Source organism: Ambystoma mexicanum, chromosome 10, assembly GCF_040938575.1.
Source record: "Ambystoma mexicanum isolate Mex_15411 chromosome 10, UKY_AmexF1_1, whole genome shotgun sequence".
In the NCBI taxonomy this organism is placed as follows: Eukaryota; Metazoa; Chordata; class Amphibia; order Caudata; family Ambystomatidae; genus Ambystoma; species Ambystoma mexicanum.
Window position 1 is genome coordinate 1,278,846,503 of NC_090932.1, and position 22,752 is coordinate 1,278,869,254.

Below are 22,752 nucleotides of genomic sequence, written 5' to 3' on the forward strand. Positions count from 1 at the left end.
CCAGGCAGTGACCAATAGAAGCAAGAGGGGTCACCAGCTCATACAATAAGTGCAGGCATGCGAGACAACACAGTCCAAGTGGTGCCTAAAGGCAAATGCAGGGGGAAGGCGGATGCTGAGGGCGAATGGACAAAAGGCCAGGACCCAGAAGGACACAAAGGGGCCAAGGCCCCCAATCACCGCGACTGTGGGGTTTAGCGAGGGAGAGAGGGAAGGAGGTGAAGAGGAAAGTCTTGAGGTGCTTGCGGAACTTGAGATCCTGCTCAAGACGGAGAGAAGGGTGGGCGTTGTTCCAGAGGAGGAAGCCAGCCAAGGAAAGGGAACGGCCACCCGCTCTCTGCTCAGAGAAGTGCTTGACAAGTAGAGTGTTGGACTCGAAGGAATGGAGGGATCTGGAAGGAGAGCATTTGGTGAGAGCGAGTTGCAGATAGCATGGTCCCGGCCCTAGACAGCCTTATGGATGACGCAGAGAGATTTGAATTTGATCCTTGCAGCAACCAGTGGAGATATTTTAGGGTTGGAGAGATACAGTCCCTGGGTTTAAGGTGGATTAGCTGGAGGGGGCGGAGAGAAGAAGGTAGATTAAGGAAGAGGCTGTTACAATAGTCCAGCCTGGAGAATACCATCGCTCTGGAGATATTAGACTTCTGGGAAAAGGTGAGGAAAGGCAGGGCGCCCGTGAGGAGGTAGAGTTGGAAATGGGCCTTCTTGGCAAGGTCCAAGATGTGAAGAATGAGGGGAAAGAGGAGTCAATGATAACTCCCTAGTTACTGGTTTCAGAAGGAGGAGGGGGGCGAGCCCATCGAGGGTGACCAGAGTGAAGGGAGAAAAGAGGGAACAGGAGTCCATATAGGAAGAATCTCAGTGTTGCTGGCATTGATCCAGAGATCATTGTTACACCAAGACTGGATGGCGGAAAAGCAATTAGGAATGACACTGGAAGTCAGAAGAGATGCAGAGGGTAGTCTGAAAAAGAGTTGGGTGTCATCTGCATAACACTAGAAGTGCAGGGAGAAAGTGGAGATAAGGTGAGCACGAGGGGTGAGATGGATGTTAAAGAGCCAAGGCGAAAGGTTAGAGCCCTGGGGGACGCCACAAGTGGAGATAGAGGGGGGTGAGAACACAGAACCCAGGATAACCTGGAGGGAAGGTCAGTGAGGAAGGAGGACAGCCAGTGCACAATGATGTATCAACATCACAGGACTTTATTAATATCAATTAGAAACACCACACCCTAAATCATCCCAGGGCAGCACTTTGGATTAGTTTTAAAATTGAAAATAAGAATGCTTTTAAGTGAGGAGGTGAGCAAATGAAAATAAAACTGTTCTGCTACACCATAACAATAAACCCATGTTTCCATTCTCATGCTCTATCCTTCTCTCTTTCCCACTCTCGTTTTTACAGACTAAAACCTTACAGACTGTACTGTAAATGATGCATAGAAAGATTTATGCAAACACTGATGTAAATAAATCGACAAAATGTGTCAAATCACAATACTACAAGAACAAGGGTTACGAATATTCTTGGTTTAACCAGGAGCTGTGTAACTAGTTGGCAAAACCAAAGGGCACGTGCGCCAAGAGGTTATTGTTGGCTGTTAATGATTGCACCCAAATGCAATTTATGAATGTGGTTTAGTATTCACATAGTGATTCATACAATTAAAAATATTTTGAGTGAGACCAACAAGAAATTGCATGTTTTTATTAAACTGGTTCCTTTGAACTGTAGATAACCATCTCAGCCACCCCATCATGCTGGTGTCTCTCTAATCTTAACGACTACCATGCATGGCACATCCTGAGAAAACAATGAAAACCCATGAGAATCGGTTACTCTGGCCTAGAGCGTCACTTCACCCCATGTTTATTGTTGACCAAAAGCAAACAGCTGGATCCCTCTGCAAGCTCCCATCACAAAAGAGATTACATCTGCTTTCTGCGAAACTACTAGGCCATAAACCTCTGGTCAGTTTGCTAGCTGACCATCTGCTCGGTCAATCATTATTCCTCCTTCAGCCTCCAATCCTGCAGAACTGGATTTTCCCAGCCACTTAAAATTCACCCGACTACAGAGTTTAATAAAAGTACAAAAAAAAACACTATGTGTAGATTTATAAATTCCCTGTGTATTGTGCATGTTTAATAAATATCGTCTCTTCTTTAGAGTGGGTTCTGCGTGACAAGTCCCCATCCTCGCATGCGCATTATGAAACTCACTGCCCAGCTTCTAGGCACTGCGTAGCAAACCATGTCTGAATAGTTTATATTTCATTTGGCGCTTTTGGCATTTATCTTACTATGTGTGTGCAAATCTAATCTGCATCAATCTTGAACACTAAGTAACATTTGAAGTAACACATCCCATTCATTTTTAGCTAGAGTGGATACACATAAAATTGCAACATCGCGCCAACCTTGCCACACCCCCAGTGACAAATATGGCGTGCGCAAAATGAACCCCTCTTCATCATTGGGACCTTTCCTGGCCAGCCCAACACTACTTAAAGGACACGCTGAAGACCCCTGAAGTTCCAAGACAAAATGCAGAACTGCAACACTTATACCGCGTTAGCCCAAACTGGAGTAAGTCAGCCCACTGGATGGCCCAGGGACACTTCCCAAGACTCCAATTCGCAGGCCACCAAGAAGACATTGAGACTGGTTGTTTCCCATCGGTCCAGAGGGTCCAAGCAACGAGGGTCTTCTGAGATCAGTAGCCAGACAGGGCTCCACCGGGACTGCAGCAAGAACTGGTTGCCAGACCTCGTCCGGGAACATCCTAGGGTCTTCCAGAGTCTTCACAGCTACACAGGATACTTGGCTACTCTTCAGATCTCCTGGAATGGCTGCAGGACACTGCCCCTTATCCCAAAGTCAGGCGAGTGATCACACTCAGCCCTCCAATGGAAAGATTGGCCCCACACATGCACACCAGCAGTGGTCCAATCAGGGACCCCTGTGTGTCTGACTAATGCATGCACACCAGACATACTGGCACCAGAATGTGGATTGGGACCAGACAGTCCCCAACCCACTTCCTGGGATGAAACACGTGGTAGGCACTAGCTCACGAAAAGCGAGGCTGTCCTGGGGAAGTGCATGACCATAAAAAGAAATTCCTGACATGGCCAAGCAAGGAAGAAGGCCAAAGAACAAAATGGCCAAAGAGCAAGCGGAAAACCTTGTGGCACAGCCATGTTAGGACACTGGCTACAGTTAGTAGCCAAATGCAGTAAACACGAGAAGGCCAACTAAAAAAAAAACAAGAAACATTGTAAAAATGTAACTGCTGCCATCAGCTTATTTTACGGCACATTTAAAAGTAACCAAAATATCCTGTGTGTGTTGTCTAGGGCGATTCTAATGTATCCCCATTTCACTGCATTGGAAGACCCATTGTGCAACATGAAAAAGTTACCCAAAATAGATAACATTTAAAAAGACTAAGGGAAACAGTTCCCCATTACTGACAGTCTGGAGGACTAAGTCAGTTTCCCCAGATCAAGTGAGCGAAAAACACAGTGAAGTGAGGCTGAAAGCTTCACTTTATTGTAAAAAGTCAGGACAAAGTATAAACACCAAAGCAAAAAGTCTGGGGGTCCATAGAATATGGAGAGGAAGTTGCTAAAAGAGAAGAGTTTCCCCAACGCCTAGTATTCACCTATCGGGTTAGTCTCCTACACTGCATGGCCTCGAGTTAACTGGAACCAGTGTCTTTTCCTCTGTAGCATTTTGTTATGTATTACTTCACTGTGCAGGGTGTTCCCAAGTACTTACATGACACTTTTATTTAATCGTGATGCAATACTGAATACATGTTTATGACTAACGTTACTTACCCAGTAAGTGTCTTGTTGGTGCTTTGCATATTCTGTCAGCTAGTGGTAGGTCCAGAATAACAGGTTTCATCCAATGTAAAAGTATACAAAGACTGGGGCGTTACGGTCATACTAAGCCCATAGATATGCAATTACCTACGTATTGCCTCTCAGTACCTATGCCCTACCAGATTATGCTTGCTGTATTTTATTACGTATGCATGTGTAACCCATTTGATTTTGTCCTACAGTACCTATAGTGTGTTGTGGATAAACTTGGTTGACACCCGGATTTATACTGAAGATAGGTCTCTTCACACCCCTTGTCTCAGAGGACTGTGGAAACAAATCGCCCTAAGAAGGGTGCTCCCTACGTCAGTGTGATATTTTCCTGCATTAGAGGCTTTGTTCGCTTTAGAGCACTGGACATTAGTTACCTAACTGAAGTGAGATTGAGGAAGGGTGCTCTCAGATAACAGATGTCTGAGAAAACCAAAGACGGGGGTGCCAGAGTGCGTTGACATTGGTATGCGTTTTTTCGCAGCAATGTCACTGCAGTATTTTTATACAGCAATCTAATGGAAGACCCCCACGCTCCCCTTCCACCCTCACCCCAGCATAATTCCTCAGCCAAACAGCCCCTGCAAATTGCTGCAAAAATTCAGTAAAAAAAGCTGTTAAAAAGAATCTGCTATGAAATATCTACAATAAAAAGACTGGATACTGTGACAGTTTACCCGAGGTGATGGTGTTCAATGCAGATAGATAGATTTCAGTTATCAGAAACCAGAGCACAGAGCAGAGACATTGCCTACCTGAGGTTGGTCTTTAGGAAAGTCCAGTCCTCCCAGTTTCTGCACCCACAAGTAGGGGTGTCCCAACTCTGCTACATAGTCACCAAAAGATAAAATCCTGAAAAGACAAAGAAACTACTGCTAAACCTCATACTATGTATTATGCGTGAAGATCAGATAGAGATAAAAGTAAACAGGAATGGGATCTTGCCTAGTTCAAAGTATATAGAGCAGAAGAAATCAGACAACCCTTTTGGGAATACAATGTATGCAAATTCAAAACTGGTGTTAGAACAGTTTCTCTGAAGTCCAACAGGACTTAGAAAAACCATTCAACTGAGACAGTACAAGACTCCACTCTTAGTATAAGGCTGTACCACATGAGAATAGTGTAGCGTAGACAGAGCAGCCGGGCATATTTTAGGTGAGAGAGAGGTTGTAGAATGAGTCCAAAGAAATTGTAATGCACATGGTCCAAAGAAACACTGAAACACTATGTATTGTAAAAATAAATGGTTTATTTAAATACAAGTAGGCCCAGATATATCTTGGGGGAAATAAGTACCATCACATTATATATAACCACAATTATAAAAACACAACACTATGCTTGAAGGTGCACAAACCAAAGCCTTTAACCTTACATCTAACAGTAGTTCTAGGGAAGTCACAACCAATAGTTACTTTGGATTACTTTCAGTAATACAAGGGTAGTAGACCTCAACAGTTGTCGCGCAAAGCTCTGCAAGAAAATCACATAGTAAGTCAACTGGACAATATACTTTTCAGAATAGTGGGACACTTATTTTAGGGACAGTAAACACCTACAACTCTGATTCAGGATAACACACAGTTATACTAGGGGAGTGGGACCTTGGTGTTTAATATACCATTACACTTACTTTTTAGCTCAGTGAAACACAGTCCAAGATCAGTAAGAACGTATTACACTATATCTGAATGGCTCAATGCAGTCCAAGGTTAGCTACACCTGAGAACACTTTTCAAGAATGGCACACAGATATTCAAGGCAGGTAAAACCTAATGTAGCATACTATTACAGTTGGTTTTCAGATCGATCAGTGCAACACATATTAAGGCAAGCAATAATTAACTTGTTTTAGGTGGCACACAGCTAACACAAGATAAGTAAAACATATATACTTTTTAAAGGAGCTCTCAGCAACTTAGGAGGTAAGTATAACCTAAAGCAGACTTATTCTGGACAGGCTAACAGCAAGTCAGGGGAAGCAAGACCCAATTGGGGCACTCATACATTTATATCCTAACAGGAATAGTAAAGTCAAACCAGCAGCATTACTTATGGGGAAGAGGCACAACCAATTCACAGGTGAGTAAATTAACCTTCTAAATACTTTTCAGAATAGTGCAACACACATTCAAGATCAGTAAGAACTTTTGTAACTGTGCGCTCTCAGAGTAACAGTTACCAACCAACTTCTTTTACAAGAAATTGACTTTTGAACACGTGTTATGGTTTTCAAGGCAGAGCCCTTTTCCTGTCCAGTTTCTTCAGAGGCAGTAGAGGGACCCCAATGATCCAGGTGCCAGCTGTAGGCAGGTTGAGATAAGGTTCAGTTGCAGGCATTAAGTCAGAGTTCCAACAAGCAAGTATTTAACTTTAAAGTTAGTGGAGGGTCCAGGGACTTCAGAAAAGACACCCTAGGTGGATTCTGCAGTGGGCCTGGGTGAACTGGATGAGTGGCCTCCCAATCACAGAAAACACCCCAAAGCTATACAGAAGGCTTAAGGTAGGTAAAATACCCCAGCCAACATAGTACCTCATCACAAAAGAAGATTTACAGAAGGAAGACTTCAGGATCTGAAGCCAAAAATCCGGTCTATCGATTCCTTTGTCAAGAAGACGGAGGACAGGATGTTGGGATGATTGTTGCAGCAGGAATAGCGGGAGAAGACTCCAGGCAAGAGTTTCCTTGCGGCTGGATGCGGCTGTGTGGTTTTGGCGCCCTTTCAGGAGCCAGGAAGAAGACGGAGTATCACTGGTCGGATTCTCGTCATCTGCAAGATCCAGCACTCTGTGAGGGGACCTTTCAGACTAGATTCACATCTCTGGAGGTCCAGCAGGATGCCCACAAAGTTTCAGCAAGATTCGGCATTCTGAAGACTGTGCACCGTACAATGGCCAGAGGTCCCAGGGTATTGCAGCCCTGCAAGGTCGCAGCACGACATTGGATGGCTCAAAATGCTGCTCGACTCTAGTGGGTCTCACCAGGCTCTGGGTCGGGGTCATCCGTTCCGGGACCCCAGGTCGATTGGAAGGACGGGTAACAGCAGGCTCTCCGGTAGCTGGAAATCGTCTCAGCCGTGTTTTCATCATCCTCTTAGGATTTGGTTCCAGTGCCAAAAAAAGAAGGGAGGGGCCCTTTTGGTAAAATGAGCACCCATAGGTGCCATTACTGGGGCTGTAGAAACAGCCTGCGGTAAAGGTGCACCGAATAAAAAGGTTCCCCGCCACCATCCATTGAAGGTAAGTTTGTCCTTGTAAGACATGCATTACTCACCGTAATAGCATTTCTGATGATTGTATCTGCTTAGATTCACATGCTGTGCATATGGTCCGACATCCAGTGGTACCCCCGGAGTATTGCATCTCGTTTTACGGGGACCGAAAGGGGACGTCAGCATAGGCATGTCTGTAACACTGTCTCTATCATGACGTGTAGTGTACCGAAAATCCCTCACGCACCGAGGTCCCTCCGATTGTATTTTATCTGCCATGAGGGAGCCCAAGGCTATTGTAAGTCAGTACACGAAGAGAGAAAGTAGTAAGACGTCCATGTTCCTTCCACCCCGAGCGGGGAGGTAGGGAGGGCGCATGTGAATCTAAGCAGATACAATCAGCAGAAATGCTATTACGGTGAGTAATGCATGTCTTCTGATGCTTGTTAATCTGATTAGAATCACATGCTGTGCATAGACTAGCAAGCAGTACCGGGAGTTTGAGGTGGGATTTGAGAAGGAACAGTAGAGCAAATATGTCTTAGTAATGCTTGTCCCTCCTGAGAATCAGACCTAGAATGATTGTCTAGGAAATAGTGTTTTGTAAAGGTGTGTACAGAACTCCAGGTTGCCGCTTTGCAAATGGACTCTAGGGGAACATTTGCAATGAATGCTATGGAAGTCCCAGTGCCCCGAGTAGAGTGTGCTCTAGGCTTGAAGGGCAGTTCTCTCTTAGCAAGAGTGTAACATAGTGTGATGCATTTGACAATCCACCTTGAGATAGCTGATTTAGAGACAGGATCCCCTTCTCTACCAGCTGCCACTGAAACAAAAAAATATGTTCGTTTTCCTCAGTGGTTTCGTTCTTTCCAGGTACAACATGACTGCCCTGCGCACATCTAGTGTGCGTAGGCTTCTTTCGGCCATGCTAGTGGGATTCTGGACAAAGGTAGGTAGTTCAATCGATTGGTTCACATGGAACTGCAATATGAATTTAGGAGCAAATCTGGGGTGAGTGTGCAGAACTACCTTATCCCTGTGGACTATAACAAAAGGGTCAAGAACAGAAAGGGCCTGTAGTTCGCTAACCCTTCTAATAGAAGTATTTGTATTTTATTAGGCTTATATAGCGCTTCAGACCAAAGCGGTGCATAGCAACTAGGAAGTCCATCTTGGAAGTAAGGTCTTTTAGACTTGCTTTATGCCTTGGTTCAAAGGGAGATCCATGAGTCTGGTTAAAACCAAATTTAGATCCCATCCAGGAGCTGGGTGAGAAATGGGAGGATAAATCCTCTTAACCCCTTCCATAAAAGCTTTAATCACCAGTATTTTCCACCACGATAACTTTTGTTGTGACGTGGAGTAGGCTGAAAGAGCAGCAGGATGAACTTTTAGGGAATTGAAGACCAACCCTGTGTCCAACAAATGGGTTAGGTACAGCACAATGTGTGCGGGTGAGCAATCCATGGGATTGACGCCCTTTGTATTACACCAGATGACAAACCGTTTCCATTTGCTGGAATAGCAATAGCGGATGTTAGGTTTTCTAGCCTCCCTGAGAATATTCATGCATCTCTGAGGGAGGTGAAGGTGTCCAAACTCTATGACCTCAGAAGCCAGGCTGCTAAGCTCAGAGTTTGTGGGCATGGGTGTAGGGTCTCCTCCCTGTCCTGAGACAACATGTTGTACGGGCAGTGTAGTTTTACTGGTGGGGAGAGGGACATTTCCATTAGATGAGCGAACCAGGGTTAGCGGGCTCACATGGGGGCTACCAATACCATGGTGACTGGTTCATGGTGCATCTTGTTGAGTAGGGGAATCAGAGGGGAGGATGGGAGGGCGTAAACAAATTTCCCTGACCATGTTATCCAGAAACCGTTCCCCTTGGAGTGGTTCTGGGGGTACCTGGAGGTGTAGTCTTGGCACTGGGCATTCTCCTGAGTAGCGAACAGGTCGATCTCTGGGAAGCCCCATTCTGCGAAGATATTGGACACAATGTCTTCGTGCAGACGCCATTCGTATTCTATGGGCAGTGGGAAATCTCTGCTGAGCATGTCTGCCAGAAGACTGAGTTCCTCTGGAACGTGTTGGGACAACAGAAACATCTTGTGTTTGCGAGCCCACATCCAAATGTTTTGGGACAGCTTGGATAGCCCTGGAGAGTGTGTGCCCCCTTGTTTGTTCAGGTAATACATGGCTGTGGTACTGTCTGTCAGAACCAGCACTGTCTTCCCTTGTAGTTGCCTTTGAAAGGCTTTCAATGCCTTGAACACAGCTAATAGCTCCAGTAGATTTATATGGTTGGACGCTACTTGTGGGGACCACACTCCATGTGCTGTCTGCTGAAGCAGGTGAGCCCCCCACCCCGTGAGAGATGCGTTTGTCGAGAGAGTGGCTTCCACTGCAGGGGTGGTGAAGGTCTTCCCCCCTTCAAGATGTTTTCTCTTGACCCCCACTGCAGAGAGAGAACGAGTGCTGGCGAGACAACTACCAGATCTTCCCATTGTCCGCTGGCCTGACAACACTGGCTGTTGAGCCACTCTTGCATGGGACGCATGCGCAGCCGCGCGCAGGGAACAAAGTATATGCATGATGCCATCATTCCTAGCAAGCGCACGGCTTTGCGCACCGTCACCACCCGACTGGCTACATATTGAGGGATCTGAAAAAGCATGTTCTGAACCCTCCCGTTGGAGGGGAAGACGAGACCATCCTTCGTCCGAATTAGAGCTCCCAGAAATGGTTTTATTTGACTGGGGACTAAGCTGGATTTCTTTTCGTTGATTGAGAAACCCAGACTCAAGAGGAGATCTACTGTTTTTTGGGTGTTCGAAAAACAAGCGTCGAACGAGTCCCCCGTAATGAGCCAGTCGTCGAGGTAAGGGTAAACTGGGACTGATGGTCTGCGCAGGTGTGCTGCCGCCACTGGCAACATTGAAATATGAAAGTATGCATCTTTCATGTCCAATGTTGCCATGTAGTCCCCTTGTTTCAGCAATGGGATCACCTCCTGCAGTGTTACCATGCAAAACTTCTGGGGTTTTATAAACTTGTTCGGTGGGCGCAGGTCTAGAACAGGGCGCATGGCGAGATACTTTTTTCGGTACAAGGAAGTACACTGAATAAATACCCTTGTTTACCTGAAGAATAGGTTCCACCTCTTGATTCAGAATCTGCAGATGGTCCGGTGAGAGACGCCGTGAGCGTGGTGGTCTGAACTGTGGTGGTTGGGCGAATTCCACGCGACCGTCTTTATAACCCACTGGTCTGCAGTTATCACCTCCCATGCCATGAGGAAAGATGTTAAACCCCCCCCGACCGGGGTGACATGGGCGGGGACCTGGATCCGATTGTCATTTGTGACCAGAGGCTGCGGCTGCTCTGGGATTCGGGCCTCTACCACTGCCTTTGTCACGTTGCTGCCCCCTTCGTGGGTAGTAGGCAAGGTTTCCAGATGTTTGTCCAGAGTTATAATTTCCCGTGCTGTAGTTGTTCTGACTTGCACATGACTGCCCTCGAAAGGACCGAGAACCAACTCCCTTTTGGGGGGGAAGGTTTCTGGGTTATCTGTGGCAAGGACTTGAGAGTCTCATGCTCTTTCTTGGCCGTCTCCAGGGCATCTACCGCTTTCCCGAAAAGATTGGTCTCTTCTATGGGTTTGTTGATAAGAGCGGCCTGTGTTTCAGGCTTGAACCCCGAGTTACGAAGCCAAGCGTGCTGCTTGAGTAAAGTGTCCATGGGCCAGAGACCTGCCTGCTGTCTCAGCAGTGACCAGAGTGTTCTTGATTATAGTCTGGTTTACCTGCCTGCCTTCGGCCACGATGGTGAGAAGCCTGGTCCTAACGGATTAAGGAACCTACGGGAGACCTTCCTGTACCAGGTTCCTTTGTGCGTCTGCATAACTCGCCAGCAGCGTGGTGTTCTTCGCTAAGCGTGTGGTGTATGCAGCCGCCGAGGTAACACGCTTACCTAGGGCGTACAACCTCTTGGATTCCTTATCCGAAGGTGCATCCCCTGTAGCAAAGGGTACTCCTGCGCGTTTCTGGGTGATGGTCACTACCAAGGAGTCGGGGATGGCGTGGCCTTTAACATATTGAGGGTCAGTCAGATGGAGCTGGTCGAAATAGCTTTTCCACTCTTGGGTTTTCCACTCTGGGTCTGAGCTGGCGTCACCAGGGAGGGGGCCAATCTTCTTTTAACAGAATTTAGGAGGGGAATGGCTTGAGGGGGGTTTCTCCTTGAGAATGTCCTCCACAAAGTCTTGTTCGGGTACCGCCTCTCGAGTAGTGATCTGAAAATGATCTGCTGCCTTCCTTAAGATGGCATTGAAGGCCATTTGGTCGTCTACAGGCGAGGCCTGGAGAGCCGGGGTGGATGGAGGAGAATCCAGGCATAGAACATCGGTGTCCTGATCTTGTGTGGGGAGCGTCCATGGCTCAGTTTCCACTTGCTGGGCTTCCTCCCAGTTGTCCATGGCATCCGCCTGGTCCTCAGTGTAGTCCTGCAGGAACGAAGAGTGGTCCTGCAGGAAGGAAGGGTGGTCTTCTTCGCTGTAGATGTCCTGATAAGTGTCCATCTGGACCACCTCTTCATGGTGGACAGAGACTGAGGGCTGAGAGTCAGGATTTTCTTGGAGACGTGAAGATCTTAAAAGAGGATATGCATGAGATCTGTTAGGGGAAGGATGCTCAGAAAGCGAGACAATCCTTTCAAGCCGATCCATGCACCCTTTGAATTTCTCCCTTGTCCACTTGGAGGAACCAGAAGGGCCTAAAGGTGGAAAAACGTCGTCTTCTGCTCTTTGGCGTCGAAATTTGTCTCCAAGGGTGTTGGACAGATGCTCCCGACACTACCCCCATCACTTTCGGCGAGTATGGCGGTGGGTGAAGAGGATTCAGCCTGCGACATACTGTACATGGCCCACCGCTTTACACGGCGATCCTTAAGGGTCTTAGGCCGAAGGAGCTTACAAGCCGCACACTGCTTCTCGTTGTGATCTAAGGAGAGACAAGAATGACATTCTGTGCTCATCTTTCCACGGGTATCTGACCCTGCACTTAGAGCAGAACCTAAATGGAGTCCTTTCCATAGTCAAAGGTATGAACAAAGATGACCAGACCTAGAGGGCAAAGAGGGGGAAAGAGAAGAGGCATAACAAAAGATATGGCCACCCCGACCCCACTCTCCCTGTGTAGGCCGGCCAGAGGGCCCGGCCACATGGATGCCTCAGCCGCCGGATCTTAGGCGCCGAAATCCACCGCCGTAGAAATTCACTGCAGTCTTCGTCGAATTTCTTAATCGCCGTCAAAGTGACTTAAGGGGGAATAACCGACAAAGTTGGTATAAAGATAAACAATGTCTCTTATGTAAGAGCTCCGCTATAGGGCTACCAGTTATCTGGGCGGAAAAAAATCTGAGGGACCTCGGCGCGTGAGGGCTTGTGGGTACACTATACGTCACGATAGGGATAGTGTTACAGACACGCCTATGCCGACGTCCCCTTTCGGTCCGTGAAAGACAAGACGCAATACTCCGGGGGTTACCACTGGATGTCGGACCATATGCACAGCATGCGATTCTAAGCAGATTAACAAGCATCAGAACAATGTTACAGTTAAAAGGAGAAAGGGGATACATTGCATCTCCACAGCACTCCACATAAGGTAGGGTATGTTGGTTTCACCTAATAAAATGTAAAAGGGATCCAAATATCTTTTATACCCTTGGGAACTGTAGTTTCCACAAGGATAGCTAGATAAAGTTAAAAAGGGAGCTCCAAGGGCAACCCAGCAACAATAGACGGTATGTGTCACAAGCTGTCAGAGGATAACATTAAAAAGACACCATGGGGAGTCTTAAAAATGACACCCATAAAAAGTGTGGAAAAAGGTACCCATTCACTGAGGTATAGGGAATAATAATCTACCAGTCTAGCAAAAAGTTCTGGGGTTGACACAGGTCAGGAAGATTTATCATTGATATGAAAATCTTACCCAACAACTGGTACTTCTGTAAATATAGCACTAGGTGGAATAAATCAGCAAGTGGAAGATACACCAAAAATAAAAAACCTCTGGACTATGACAGTATTAAAGAGATGCTATAGCAGTCAGGGAAAATGATGGTACTGATGTCTCACTTGGTGTTCGAGAAGTTCAACAAAGTGTGTTTCTAATTTCTATTTTGTAATATTACGAGCACCTTGACTGCCCCCACCCCCACTGTTCAAACCTATGGCAGCTTGCTCCTACATAGATGTGAGATGGTCGAAACATGCTCTTTGAATTAGTATCACTACTATAAGTTGCAGCTTGCTTGGTCCCATTCTTCGCTGTAGCCTGTCTGGACCTAATGCACTACTGAAATCTCCAGGCCATGCTTCACCACTACTGGAACGCACCAGGCACTGCTCCTTGAACCGATGAAAATCTCCAGAAAGCATTGCAGACAGTTTCATTCTGCTGAACCATACACTGTTACTGCTCATTCACACCTAAGAAGCCCCTACTCATTCAGTGCTTGAACACAACACATCTCAGGCATGAAATGTTAGAAAATTGTCAATTGCAGCTTAATATGAACACATGTATAATGGATAGATGACTATACTCGTCCCAGGTGTCACATGTTGCAGGCACCTTACCCAACTTTATCAAACTGGTAGCGGTTGGCAGGGTTTGGCGTTGTCTGACCGTGGTCCCTCGGATAAAGGCAGCTGAGGATGGTATCTGGACACAGCAATTCTCTGGAAGAGAAAGAATATAAGATCTTATACACAACAGTGCATCAGTAAAATTGTCATTTTTTGGCAAACCTTTGGCATATGATTCTACCGCAAAAGTGGATGGGGCTGGCTAATGGACTAGAATGAAAGGCACGTGCGAATGCTGAGGTGTTGGTGAGCGCAAGTCAGAAATACCATAACCCTGAAGGCCATTCTGGATCTACTTGATTTGCAGTGGTGCAACATGGGTACATGGTTTATCCAAAGGGGAAAACTCGAGACTTATTTGATGACAGCACAGTGGGGAGCTATAGGTTAGGGAGATAGTTGCACTATCCACTGGTGAGAGCTGTATAACCAACTAACCTAATGGTAGAACAGTGTGTCAACCTGAAACGGAAGACCAGACTCTCCAATGGTGTTAAAATGAAATTCAGAAACAGCCCTGTTGGAGGGTTATGAGAGGCACGATATGCATTAGGACTTAAAGTTAAGAATTATTTCCCAAATCAACATTGGGATGGGGGCGGGGTGGGTGAATTTTGGGAGGCCACCATATTATGCTGAACCGGGGCACTGTTAGGCAGAAACCTGTGCAGTTCCCTTGGGGAACACTGCAAAAGATTTAAGACTACAGGTAGAGCAGTAAACCCCTTTGGTAGCAGTCTGTACCACCCAGATTTACCTGGTAGCTGTGGCTGAGCAGTCAGACTTCTCTCAAGAAGAGTTAGGCAGTATGTAAAGTATACACAATATGTACCAAAACACAATAGCACAAGCAAACACTGACCAGAGCTTGGTTTCAAAAGTATATAGTTATTTATTTAAAATACACATAAGTTAAAAACACTCTAGCAAAAATATAGTAAAAGTACTTCAACACAGTTATAATGAAAGTAGATTCAATCCTTTCTCCTATCTAGACAACTCTAGGTAAAACACCACTTAATTAAAACAGAGGTGAGTGCTTAACGTTAGATGACACTCTAGTAGTTTCCAAGAAAGGGAGAGAAAAAGCAGAAATGGGTTAGACACACCACTCTAAGGTCCAGAGCACTTGCAATAGGCTTACAGAAGAATAAAGTCACAGGTGAGCAAAAGTCACTAGGCAGGGCCCACTCTTAGAGTAGCCGGAGCGAAAATGTGCCCAAGATCACACTGTTAGTTAGAGATTCAAAGTCTTGCAAAGAGTCAAAAAGAGGTTAGAGTGGCTCAGAAAGTTTAGCCAAAGTGTCCCAGGCACTCCCAGGTTCGAAAGCCGGGGACTAAATCTACCCCGTACAGTCGGTAGCAAGGGAAGCCAGGCAGAACACAGTACCTTAAGCGGAAAGGATCCTCCAGCGGTGGCAGTTGTTCCAGGCAGTGGCAGCAGGGCTCGACGTCGGTCAGGGGAGAAGAAGTTCTCGCTGAAGAGCAGAAGAAGAGGGTCGTTGCACTGCCCTGGAAGAAACCAGCCGCGGAGTCCTCCGGTTAAAGGGTTGGGGCCGACTTTCGCGGTATGGGGGTAAAGTGTGGTACTCCGGTTGCCGGGGTGCTTGGCACAGGCAAGGCGGCCACGAGATACCTCAAAGAACGGAAAGAAGGCGAAAACTGGTTGTCCCCACCAGTCAAGGGAAGGAGCCACTCCGTTAAGAGTTCTCCTCGGTCGTCGGGAAAAAGTGGTGAGACGGTTCAGCAGGGCTCCACCGGGTGGTGTCGTCGAAGCAGGTCGGCTCAGCTCTTCCCTCGTCGGATTCTTGGTCCTGTGGCGACTTCTGAAGTCCCAGTCCCCAAAGCCCTGCTTTTATGCAGCAAACCCCCATTCACCCAGCCTAGCTGTCACTCAACCATGCTAAGTGGTGAGCCGGGCGGCTCACCACTTGGGCCAATCAGGACGGAGTGCGACTTGAGTTACCAAGGTAACTCAGTCCAGGGTGCCTAAATCCCCCTCCACCCCTCCTAAGTACCCCAGACAGAGTGGCACCACTTTGGAGGGCTTCTGTGGAGAAGCCCGCCAAAAGTGGAACAAAGGGCTCCACTTTGGGTCAGAGTTACAGAGGCGAACACCAACGCCATTTTAGAATCAAGTTTTGGCAAAAAGTCCCAACCGGAGTTATAAAAATAAATATATAAACCGGTGGTATGTTTAAGGCTACCGTAAATAAATAATTAAATGTGTTAGCCTAAAACAATGGGAAATCCCATAGGGAAATATTCGCGGTCGAATATAAAAAGTAGTTTCCACTGCCACCAGCCAAAACTCGATCAGGGGGGACGGAGACGTGCCCCCTCGACTAACAGACCCTGGGGCAATCGAATTGCCCCAGCCAGTACGTCCACAATATGATGGTTTGTACTGGTTCTGTTCAGGATTCAAGACTAGCAAAGTCTTTGGTGACTTTACATGCCCTGGGAGACAGTAGTCAGTCCCAGGGTATGGAGTCTATGTTGGGGAGTCCCTAGGACACCCCTGGGTCACGGCACAGAGGGTGCTGTGTGACCCACATCACAAAAATACATGAGGCCCTATGGAGTAAAAGACCCCATAGCCCATTCAACACAAGGTTTAACCAAGAAAACACACTTCAACATGTCCAAGAGTGAGGGTAAAAGAGTCTCACTCTTGGCAGGAGAAAAAAATTAAACCCCAGAAATCCAGCAAAGCTGCTGGGGGACTCACTAGGTAGGGAAATTCAGCCTAAACAGAGAATTCTCCCTAACACTCGCCCCCCCCAGACTAAGGGACAGGAGGATTTAATCCACTCCTGGATGAACCTCATACCTCTAGTCGATGATATACATCCTAGAGAGTCCATCAGCATTTTGATGGTGACACCCTGACCTGTGCTCAATGGTGAAATCAAACCCTTGCAGGCAGATTGACCATCTCAATAGTTTTGGATTTTCCCCTTTCATTTGCATTAACCATCTCAAGGGTTGGTGGTCAGTCTGAATAACAAAAGTAGAACCATACAAGTATGGCCTAAACTTCTTCAGTGCCCACACAATAGCAAAGCATTCTCTTTCGATAGTTGCCCACCTTGTCTCAGGATCCTTCAGTTTCCTACTGATGAAGCAAATGGGGTGCTCCCTACCCTTCTCATCCAGTTGGCTTAGAACTGCACCTATACCTACATTGGAAGCATCAGTTTGTACAATGAAAGGTTGGTGGTAGTCAGGAGCTCTCAATACTGGAGCCTGGCAAAGAGCTCTCTTCAGTTTTTCAAAGGCCTGATTGCACTCCTCATTCCATTTCACCTTTTTAGGGAATTTGGGAGAGGAGATTACATTCAGTGGAGAAGCTATGGTCCCATAGTTCTCAATGAAATTCCTGTAATACCCAGTGAGGCCTAGAAAAGCTCTCACTTGGGTTTGAGTAGTTGGTGTTGTCCAATTTTGCACAGCTTCAATCTTGCTGGGCAAAGGCCTTATTTCTCCACCTCCTACCTCATGTCCAAGGTAGACCACTTTACTTTGACCAATCTGGCACTTACTGGCTTTGATTGTCAAATGGGCCTGTTTCAGAGCCTGCAACACATGGCCTAGGTGGTTCACATGTTCTTCCCAGGAGTGGCTGAAGACTGCAATGTCATCCAAGTATGCCATGCAGAAATCTTCCATCCCAGCCAGAACTTGGTTCACCATCCTTTGGAATGTGGCAGGTGCGTTTTTCAGTCCAAAAGGCATGACCTTAAACTGGTACAAGCCAACTGGGGTTGAAAATGCAGTTTTCTCCTTGGCATGGTCTGTCAGGGCTATTTGCCAATAGCCTGACGTCAGGTCAAATGTGCTGAGGTACTTGGCTGCACCAAGTTTATCCACCAACTCATCTGTCCTGGGCAAAGGGTGGGCATCAGTCTTGGTGACTGCATTTAGAGCTCTATAGTCCACACAGAATCTCAAGTCTTTGGATCCTGCCTTTGGTACTAACACAACTGGGCTAGACCATGGACTAGTAGAGGGTTCTATTACCCCGAGATCAAGCATCTTCTTGACCTCTCCTTTGATGTGGGCTCTGATATGTTCTGACATTCTGTATCCTCTGCTTTTGACTGGCAGACAGTCACCAGTGAGTATCTCATGCTGGCCCCAAGGGGTCAAGCCTGGTGACAGTGAGAACAGGGAGGCAAACTGATTTAACATAGATTTGCACTCCTCTTGTTGCTCAGGTGTCAGGTCTGAAGAGAGATTGACTCCTTCAACTTTTTCATCTAAAGGTACACCTCTGAGGAGATCAGGGAGAGATTCACTCTCTTCCTCCTCTGCAGCTGAAGCTAGGAGCAAGGCTCCTACATCAGGTCTGGAGATGTAGGCTTTTAGTCGGTTGGTGTGGAAGACTCTAGGAGCTTCCCTGGGTCTGCCCAGATCCACCAGATAGTTGACCTCTCCAAGTTTTCCCACAACCTTGAAGGGTCCCATCCATTTGTCTTGCAAGGCCCTCTGCCTTGTTGGGAGCATAACTAGAACAAGCTGGTCTTGAGTAAACTCAACCATGTTAGCCTTCTGGTCGTGCCAATGTTTGACCAGGGCTTGACCAGCTTTCAAGTTGTCACTTGCTTCTGCCATCATGTGTGACATTCTCCTCCGGAGACCTATCACATAGTCAGTCACTCTGACTGGCTTGAGGGGAGGAGCACCTTCCAACCCCTCCTTAATCAGGGCCAATGGACCTCTGACTGGATGGCCATAGAGAAGCTCAAAGGGAGAATAACCTACTCCCTCCTGAGGGACTTCTCTATAAGCAAAGAGAAGGCATGGCAGTAGAAGGTCCCACTTTTTCTTAAGGGGTTCTTCCAAAGCACCTATCATGCTCTTCATGGTTCTGTTAAACCTTTCAACCAACCCGTTTGTCTGAGGGTGGTAGGCGGTTGAGAACTTGTAGGTAACTCCACAGGTTTTCCACATGGCCTTCATGTAGTGGGACATAAAGTTTGACCCCCTGTCAGAGATTACCTCCTTAGGAAACCCAACCCTGGTAAAAATACCAAGGAGGGCCTTAGCCACAGCCGGAGCTGTAACAGTCCTCATAGGAATGGCCTCCGGGTACCTAGTAGCATGGTCTACTACAACAAGGATAAACCTGTTGCCTGAGGAGGTTGGAGGATCAAGGGGACCAACAATGTCAATCCCTACCCTCTCAAATGGGACTCCCACAACTGGGAGAGGCACTAAAGGTGCCACATTCTTGGAACCGACCTTACCAGAAGTCTGGCAGGTATGGCAGCTCTTACAATATCTATCTACTTCGGCCCCCATCTTTGGCCAATAAAAGTAGAGTGAGAGCCTTTCCTTGGTCTTCTTGAAACTCAAGTGGCCAGCCAAAGGTATCTCATGGGCTAGTTGTAAGAACTGTTGTCTGTTTTCCTGTGGGACTACAAGGCGTTTGTAGTCTCCAGGTTCAGACTCAGTGGGTTCACTGTAGAAGAGGCCATCTTCCCAGTGCAACCTATACTTCCCAGGCTCTTGCCCATCAGCTTGAGAAGCTGCTTGGTGGCGGAGACCCTCCAGAGTTGGACATTCTCTTTGCCCCTTACGAAAAGCTGCCCTGCTAGGCCCACCTTCTGCCAGTAAAGACTGCAGCTCAGGATGGTCCTCAGGGTCCAAATCTCCAATAAGGTTGGGGCCTCCTTCTAGCTCTTCCTCAGAGTCTAGCTCAACCACACAGGGTTGTACCTCCCTCTCAGCCTCAGCTGGAGGTGGAGTTACAGGTGTAACTTTGGACAACCTAGGGGAAGTCCTTGTTGGAAGCACTGGAGTGCTTGCTGCTGGCTTTTTCCTAGGAGTCTTGGGTTGCCCCTTTGCTCCTGATCTGGTAGTTACTGCAGTAAGTTGCTCCAGTGGTAGAGGAGTGATTTCTGTCATCATCTCCTGAGATAACCCTCTCAGGGTTTTCTCCCTTGCAGGTTTTGTGAGTTCCTGAAACCTTTTGCTAGGAGGTCTGGGGGTATGAGATACAACTCCAAGAGCTTTGAGGTCATTACCCAACAGAACCCTACCTGGCACTTCACATTGTACACTGACAGGTATTTTTACAGCCATATCATTACATTGGATGAGAACTGGTAACTGGGGACACATCTGCACAGGCCCACCAGCTAACTTGGTGAGGCATTTGGGTGCCTTAGCAACATCCTCTGCCTTGAAAAATGATTCATCCACCACAGTTATGCTGGCTCCAGTGTCCCTAATGGCAGGAGTCTCCTGACCATTCACCTGGACACTGTCCTTATAATACTCTTTAGTATTATCTGGGATAGAGTTATAGACATCTAAATTCTGTTGCTCCCACAACCCCAGAGAGACTAAAGAAACACTAGCTGAGACTCCAGTGGGTTCATCAGCTAGTAATAGAAAGTTTCCACTTGCCATGGGTACTTCCTCTTCGGGAGCGAAGGCTAAGGAGGCAAGCTGGACCCCTGAAGGTTTACCCTTACATCTGGGATCTCCTTTCACATGGTCAGTAGCCTTACAAACAAAGCATGAGCCAAAGGCTCGCTGGAATGGAGGCTTGTTCTGACCCCCTTCTGGTCTGGGACCAGAAGGTACACTAGCCTGATTTGGTTTCCCTTGTGGCTTACCCTTATAGTTTTGTTTGGGGCCCTCTTTGGAATTTGTAGTATTAGAATTCTCTTTGGAGTCCTTCTTAGACTGTTTTTCCCCATCCTTCTTCTGAGTTACCCCAGAATCCTTGTGAGTGGCCCTGTTGGCAACCCACAAGTCAGCAGCCTTAGCTAGCTTCCGGGAATCTAATTCCCTGGAATCAGCCAAGTGTTGTCTGAGCTCAGGAGAGCAGGCATCATAAATAGTCTCCAACATAAACAAATTCTTCATACCTTCATAAGTGTTCACCTTGTAACCCTTAATCCATCCCTCTAAGTTTTTCAAACATTCATTCACCCAGGTAGCCCAAGGGGTACCATCATGCTTTTTGAGGCTCCTAAACCTCTTAAGATACTGGGAAGGGGTCTTCCCAAACCTAGCTATCAAAGCTAGTTTCACACATTCATAGTCCTTCCTATCCTCCTCCCCCATCTCCATTACCACATCAGTTGCAACAGGGGGAAGCCTAGAGAACAACCAGGTGAGTAAGTCATTTCCTGTGATGTTCTGGAGCCCATGATTATATTCAAACAGAGACAACCAATCCAACACATCCAACTTAGGCTCATACATACCAACCAATTCTTTAGGCATCCGGGGTCTTTTAGGACTGGAACTTCTAGAGGAGCCAGAGAGAGAAACATTCTCAACAGATAATTTCTTCATTTCTAAGTCATACTTGAGCTCCATTTCCCTTAGCCTTAGTTCTTTGTCAGTTTGAGCATTAAGTTTCTTATACTCCAATTCTAGCTTCATTTTCTCCAGTTCAAAGTACTGAGGACTAAATGTGGGACCTGGTAAAGGTCCAGTAGGTACAGCAGGTAGAGCAGGCAGAGGCCTAGGGGGGACAGTTACAACAGCCTCACCCTCCTCTTCTGACTCTTCCTCAGAAACATCAACATTTTGCTCCATGTTAACTTCAACACTGTCATCTACAGTCGCTGGAGTGGTAGGTTCCTCTGAACCATCACCCAGACTTTGGTTAGCTAACAATCTTTCAATCAGCTCCATTTTCTTGCCCTTAGTCAGGAGATCCTTATGTTTACAGAGCACTCTTAAACAATCAGCAGTTTTGGCTGCAAGGGACTCTTGACTATAGCTTTCTATAACTGACATGTTAGAGGTTTTACTTTTTCAGTGCTAAGCTTTGTGGTTAGTTGCACTAAGGTATCTAAAGCACAATAAAATGTATACTCAATACAAATCCCACCGCTGTACACCAGTGTTAGGCAGAAACCTGTGCAGTTCCCTTGGGGAACACTGCAAAAGATTTAAGACTACAGGTAGAGCAGTAAACCCCTTTGGTAGCAGTCTGTACCACCCAGATTTACCTGGTAGCTGTGGCTGAGCAGTCAGACTTCTCTCAAGAAGAGTTAGGCAGTATGTAAAGTATACACAATATGTACCAAAACACAATAGCACAAGCAAACACTGACCAGAGCTTGGTTTCAAAAGTATATAGTTATTTATTTAAAATACACATAAGTTAAAAACACTCTAGCAAAAATATAGTAAAAGTACTTCAACACAGTTATAATGAAAGTAGATTCAATCCTTTCTCCTATCTAGACAACTCTAGGTAAAACACCACTTAATTAAAACAGAGGTGAGTGCTTAACGTTAGATGACACTCTAGTAGTTTCCAAGAAAGGGAGAGAAAAAGCAGAAATGGGTTAGACACACCACTCTAAGGTCCAGAGCACTTGCAATAGGCTTACAGAAGAATAAAGTCACAGGTGAGCAAAAGTCACTAGGCAGGGCCCACTCTTAGAGTAGCCGGAGCGAAAATGTGCCCAAGATCACACTGTTAGTTAGAGATTCAAAGTCTTGCAAAGAGTCAAAAAGAGGTTAGAGTGGCTCAGAAAGTTTAGCCAAAGTGTCCCAGGCACTCCCAGGTTCGAAAGCCGGGGACTAAATCTACCCCGTACAGTCGGTAGCAAGGGAAGCCAGGCAGAACACAGTACCTTAAGCGGAAAGGATCCTCCAGCGGTGGCAGTTGTTCCAGGCAGTGGCAGCAGGGCTCGACGTCGGTCAGGGGAGAAGAAGTTCTCGCTGAAGAGCAGAAGAAGAGGGTCGTTGCACTGCCCGGGAAGAAACCAGCCGCGGAGTCCTCCGGTTAAAGGGTTGGGGCCGACTTTCGCGGTATGGGGGTAAAGTGTGGTACTCCGGTTGCCGGGGTGCTTGGCACAGGCAAGGCGGCCACGAGATACCTCAAAGAACGGAAAGAAGGCGAAAACTGGTTGTCCCCACCAGTCAAGGGAAGGAGCCACTCCGTTAAGAGTTCTCCTCGGTCGTCGGGAAAAAGTGGTGAGACGGTTCAGCAGGGCTCCACCGGGTGGTGTCGTCGA

At 46.9% G+C, this 22,752-nt stretch overlaps 1 protein-coding gene across 1 annotated transcript in view; it reads right to left on the minus strand.

The window, feature by feature from the left end:
- The window catches only part of THOC5 (THO complex subunit 5), a 476,028-nt gene that overhangs the window by 184,238 nt on the left and 269,038 nt on the right, over positions 1–22,752 (minus strand). The window contains exons 13-14 of the mRNA XM_069619274.1: positions 13,745–13,846; positions 4,642–4,738 (exon numbers count right to left, since the gene is read on the minus strand). Coding sequence (XP_069475375.1) covers positions 4,642–4,738; positions 13,745–13,846 — 199 coding nt within the window. The remainder of the gene's footprint in view (positions 1–4,641; positions 4,739–13,744; positions 13,847–22,752) is intronic.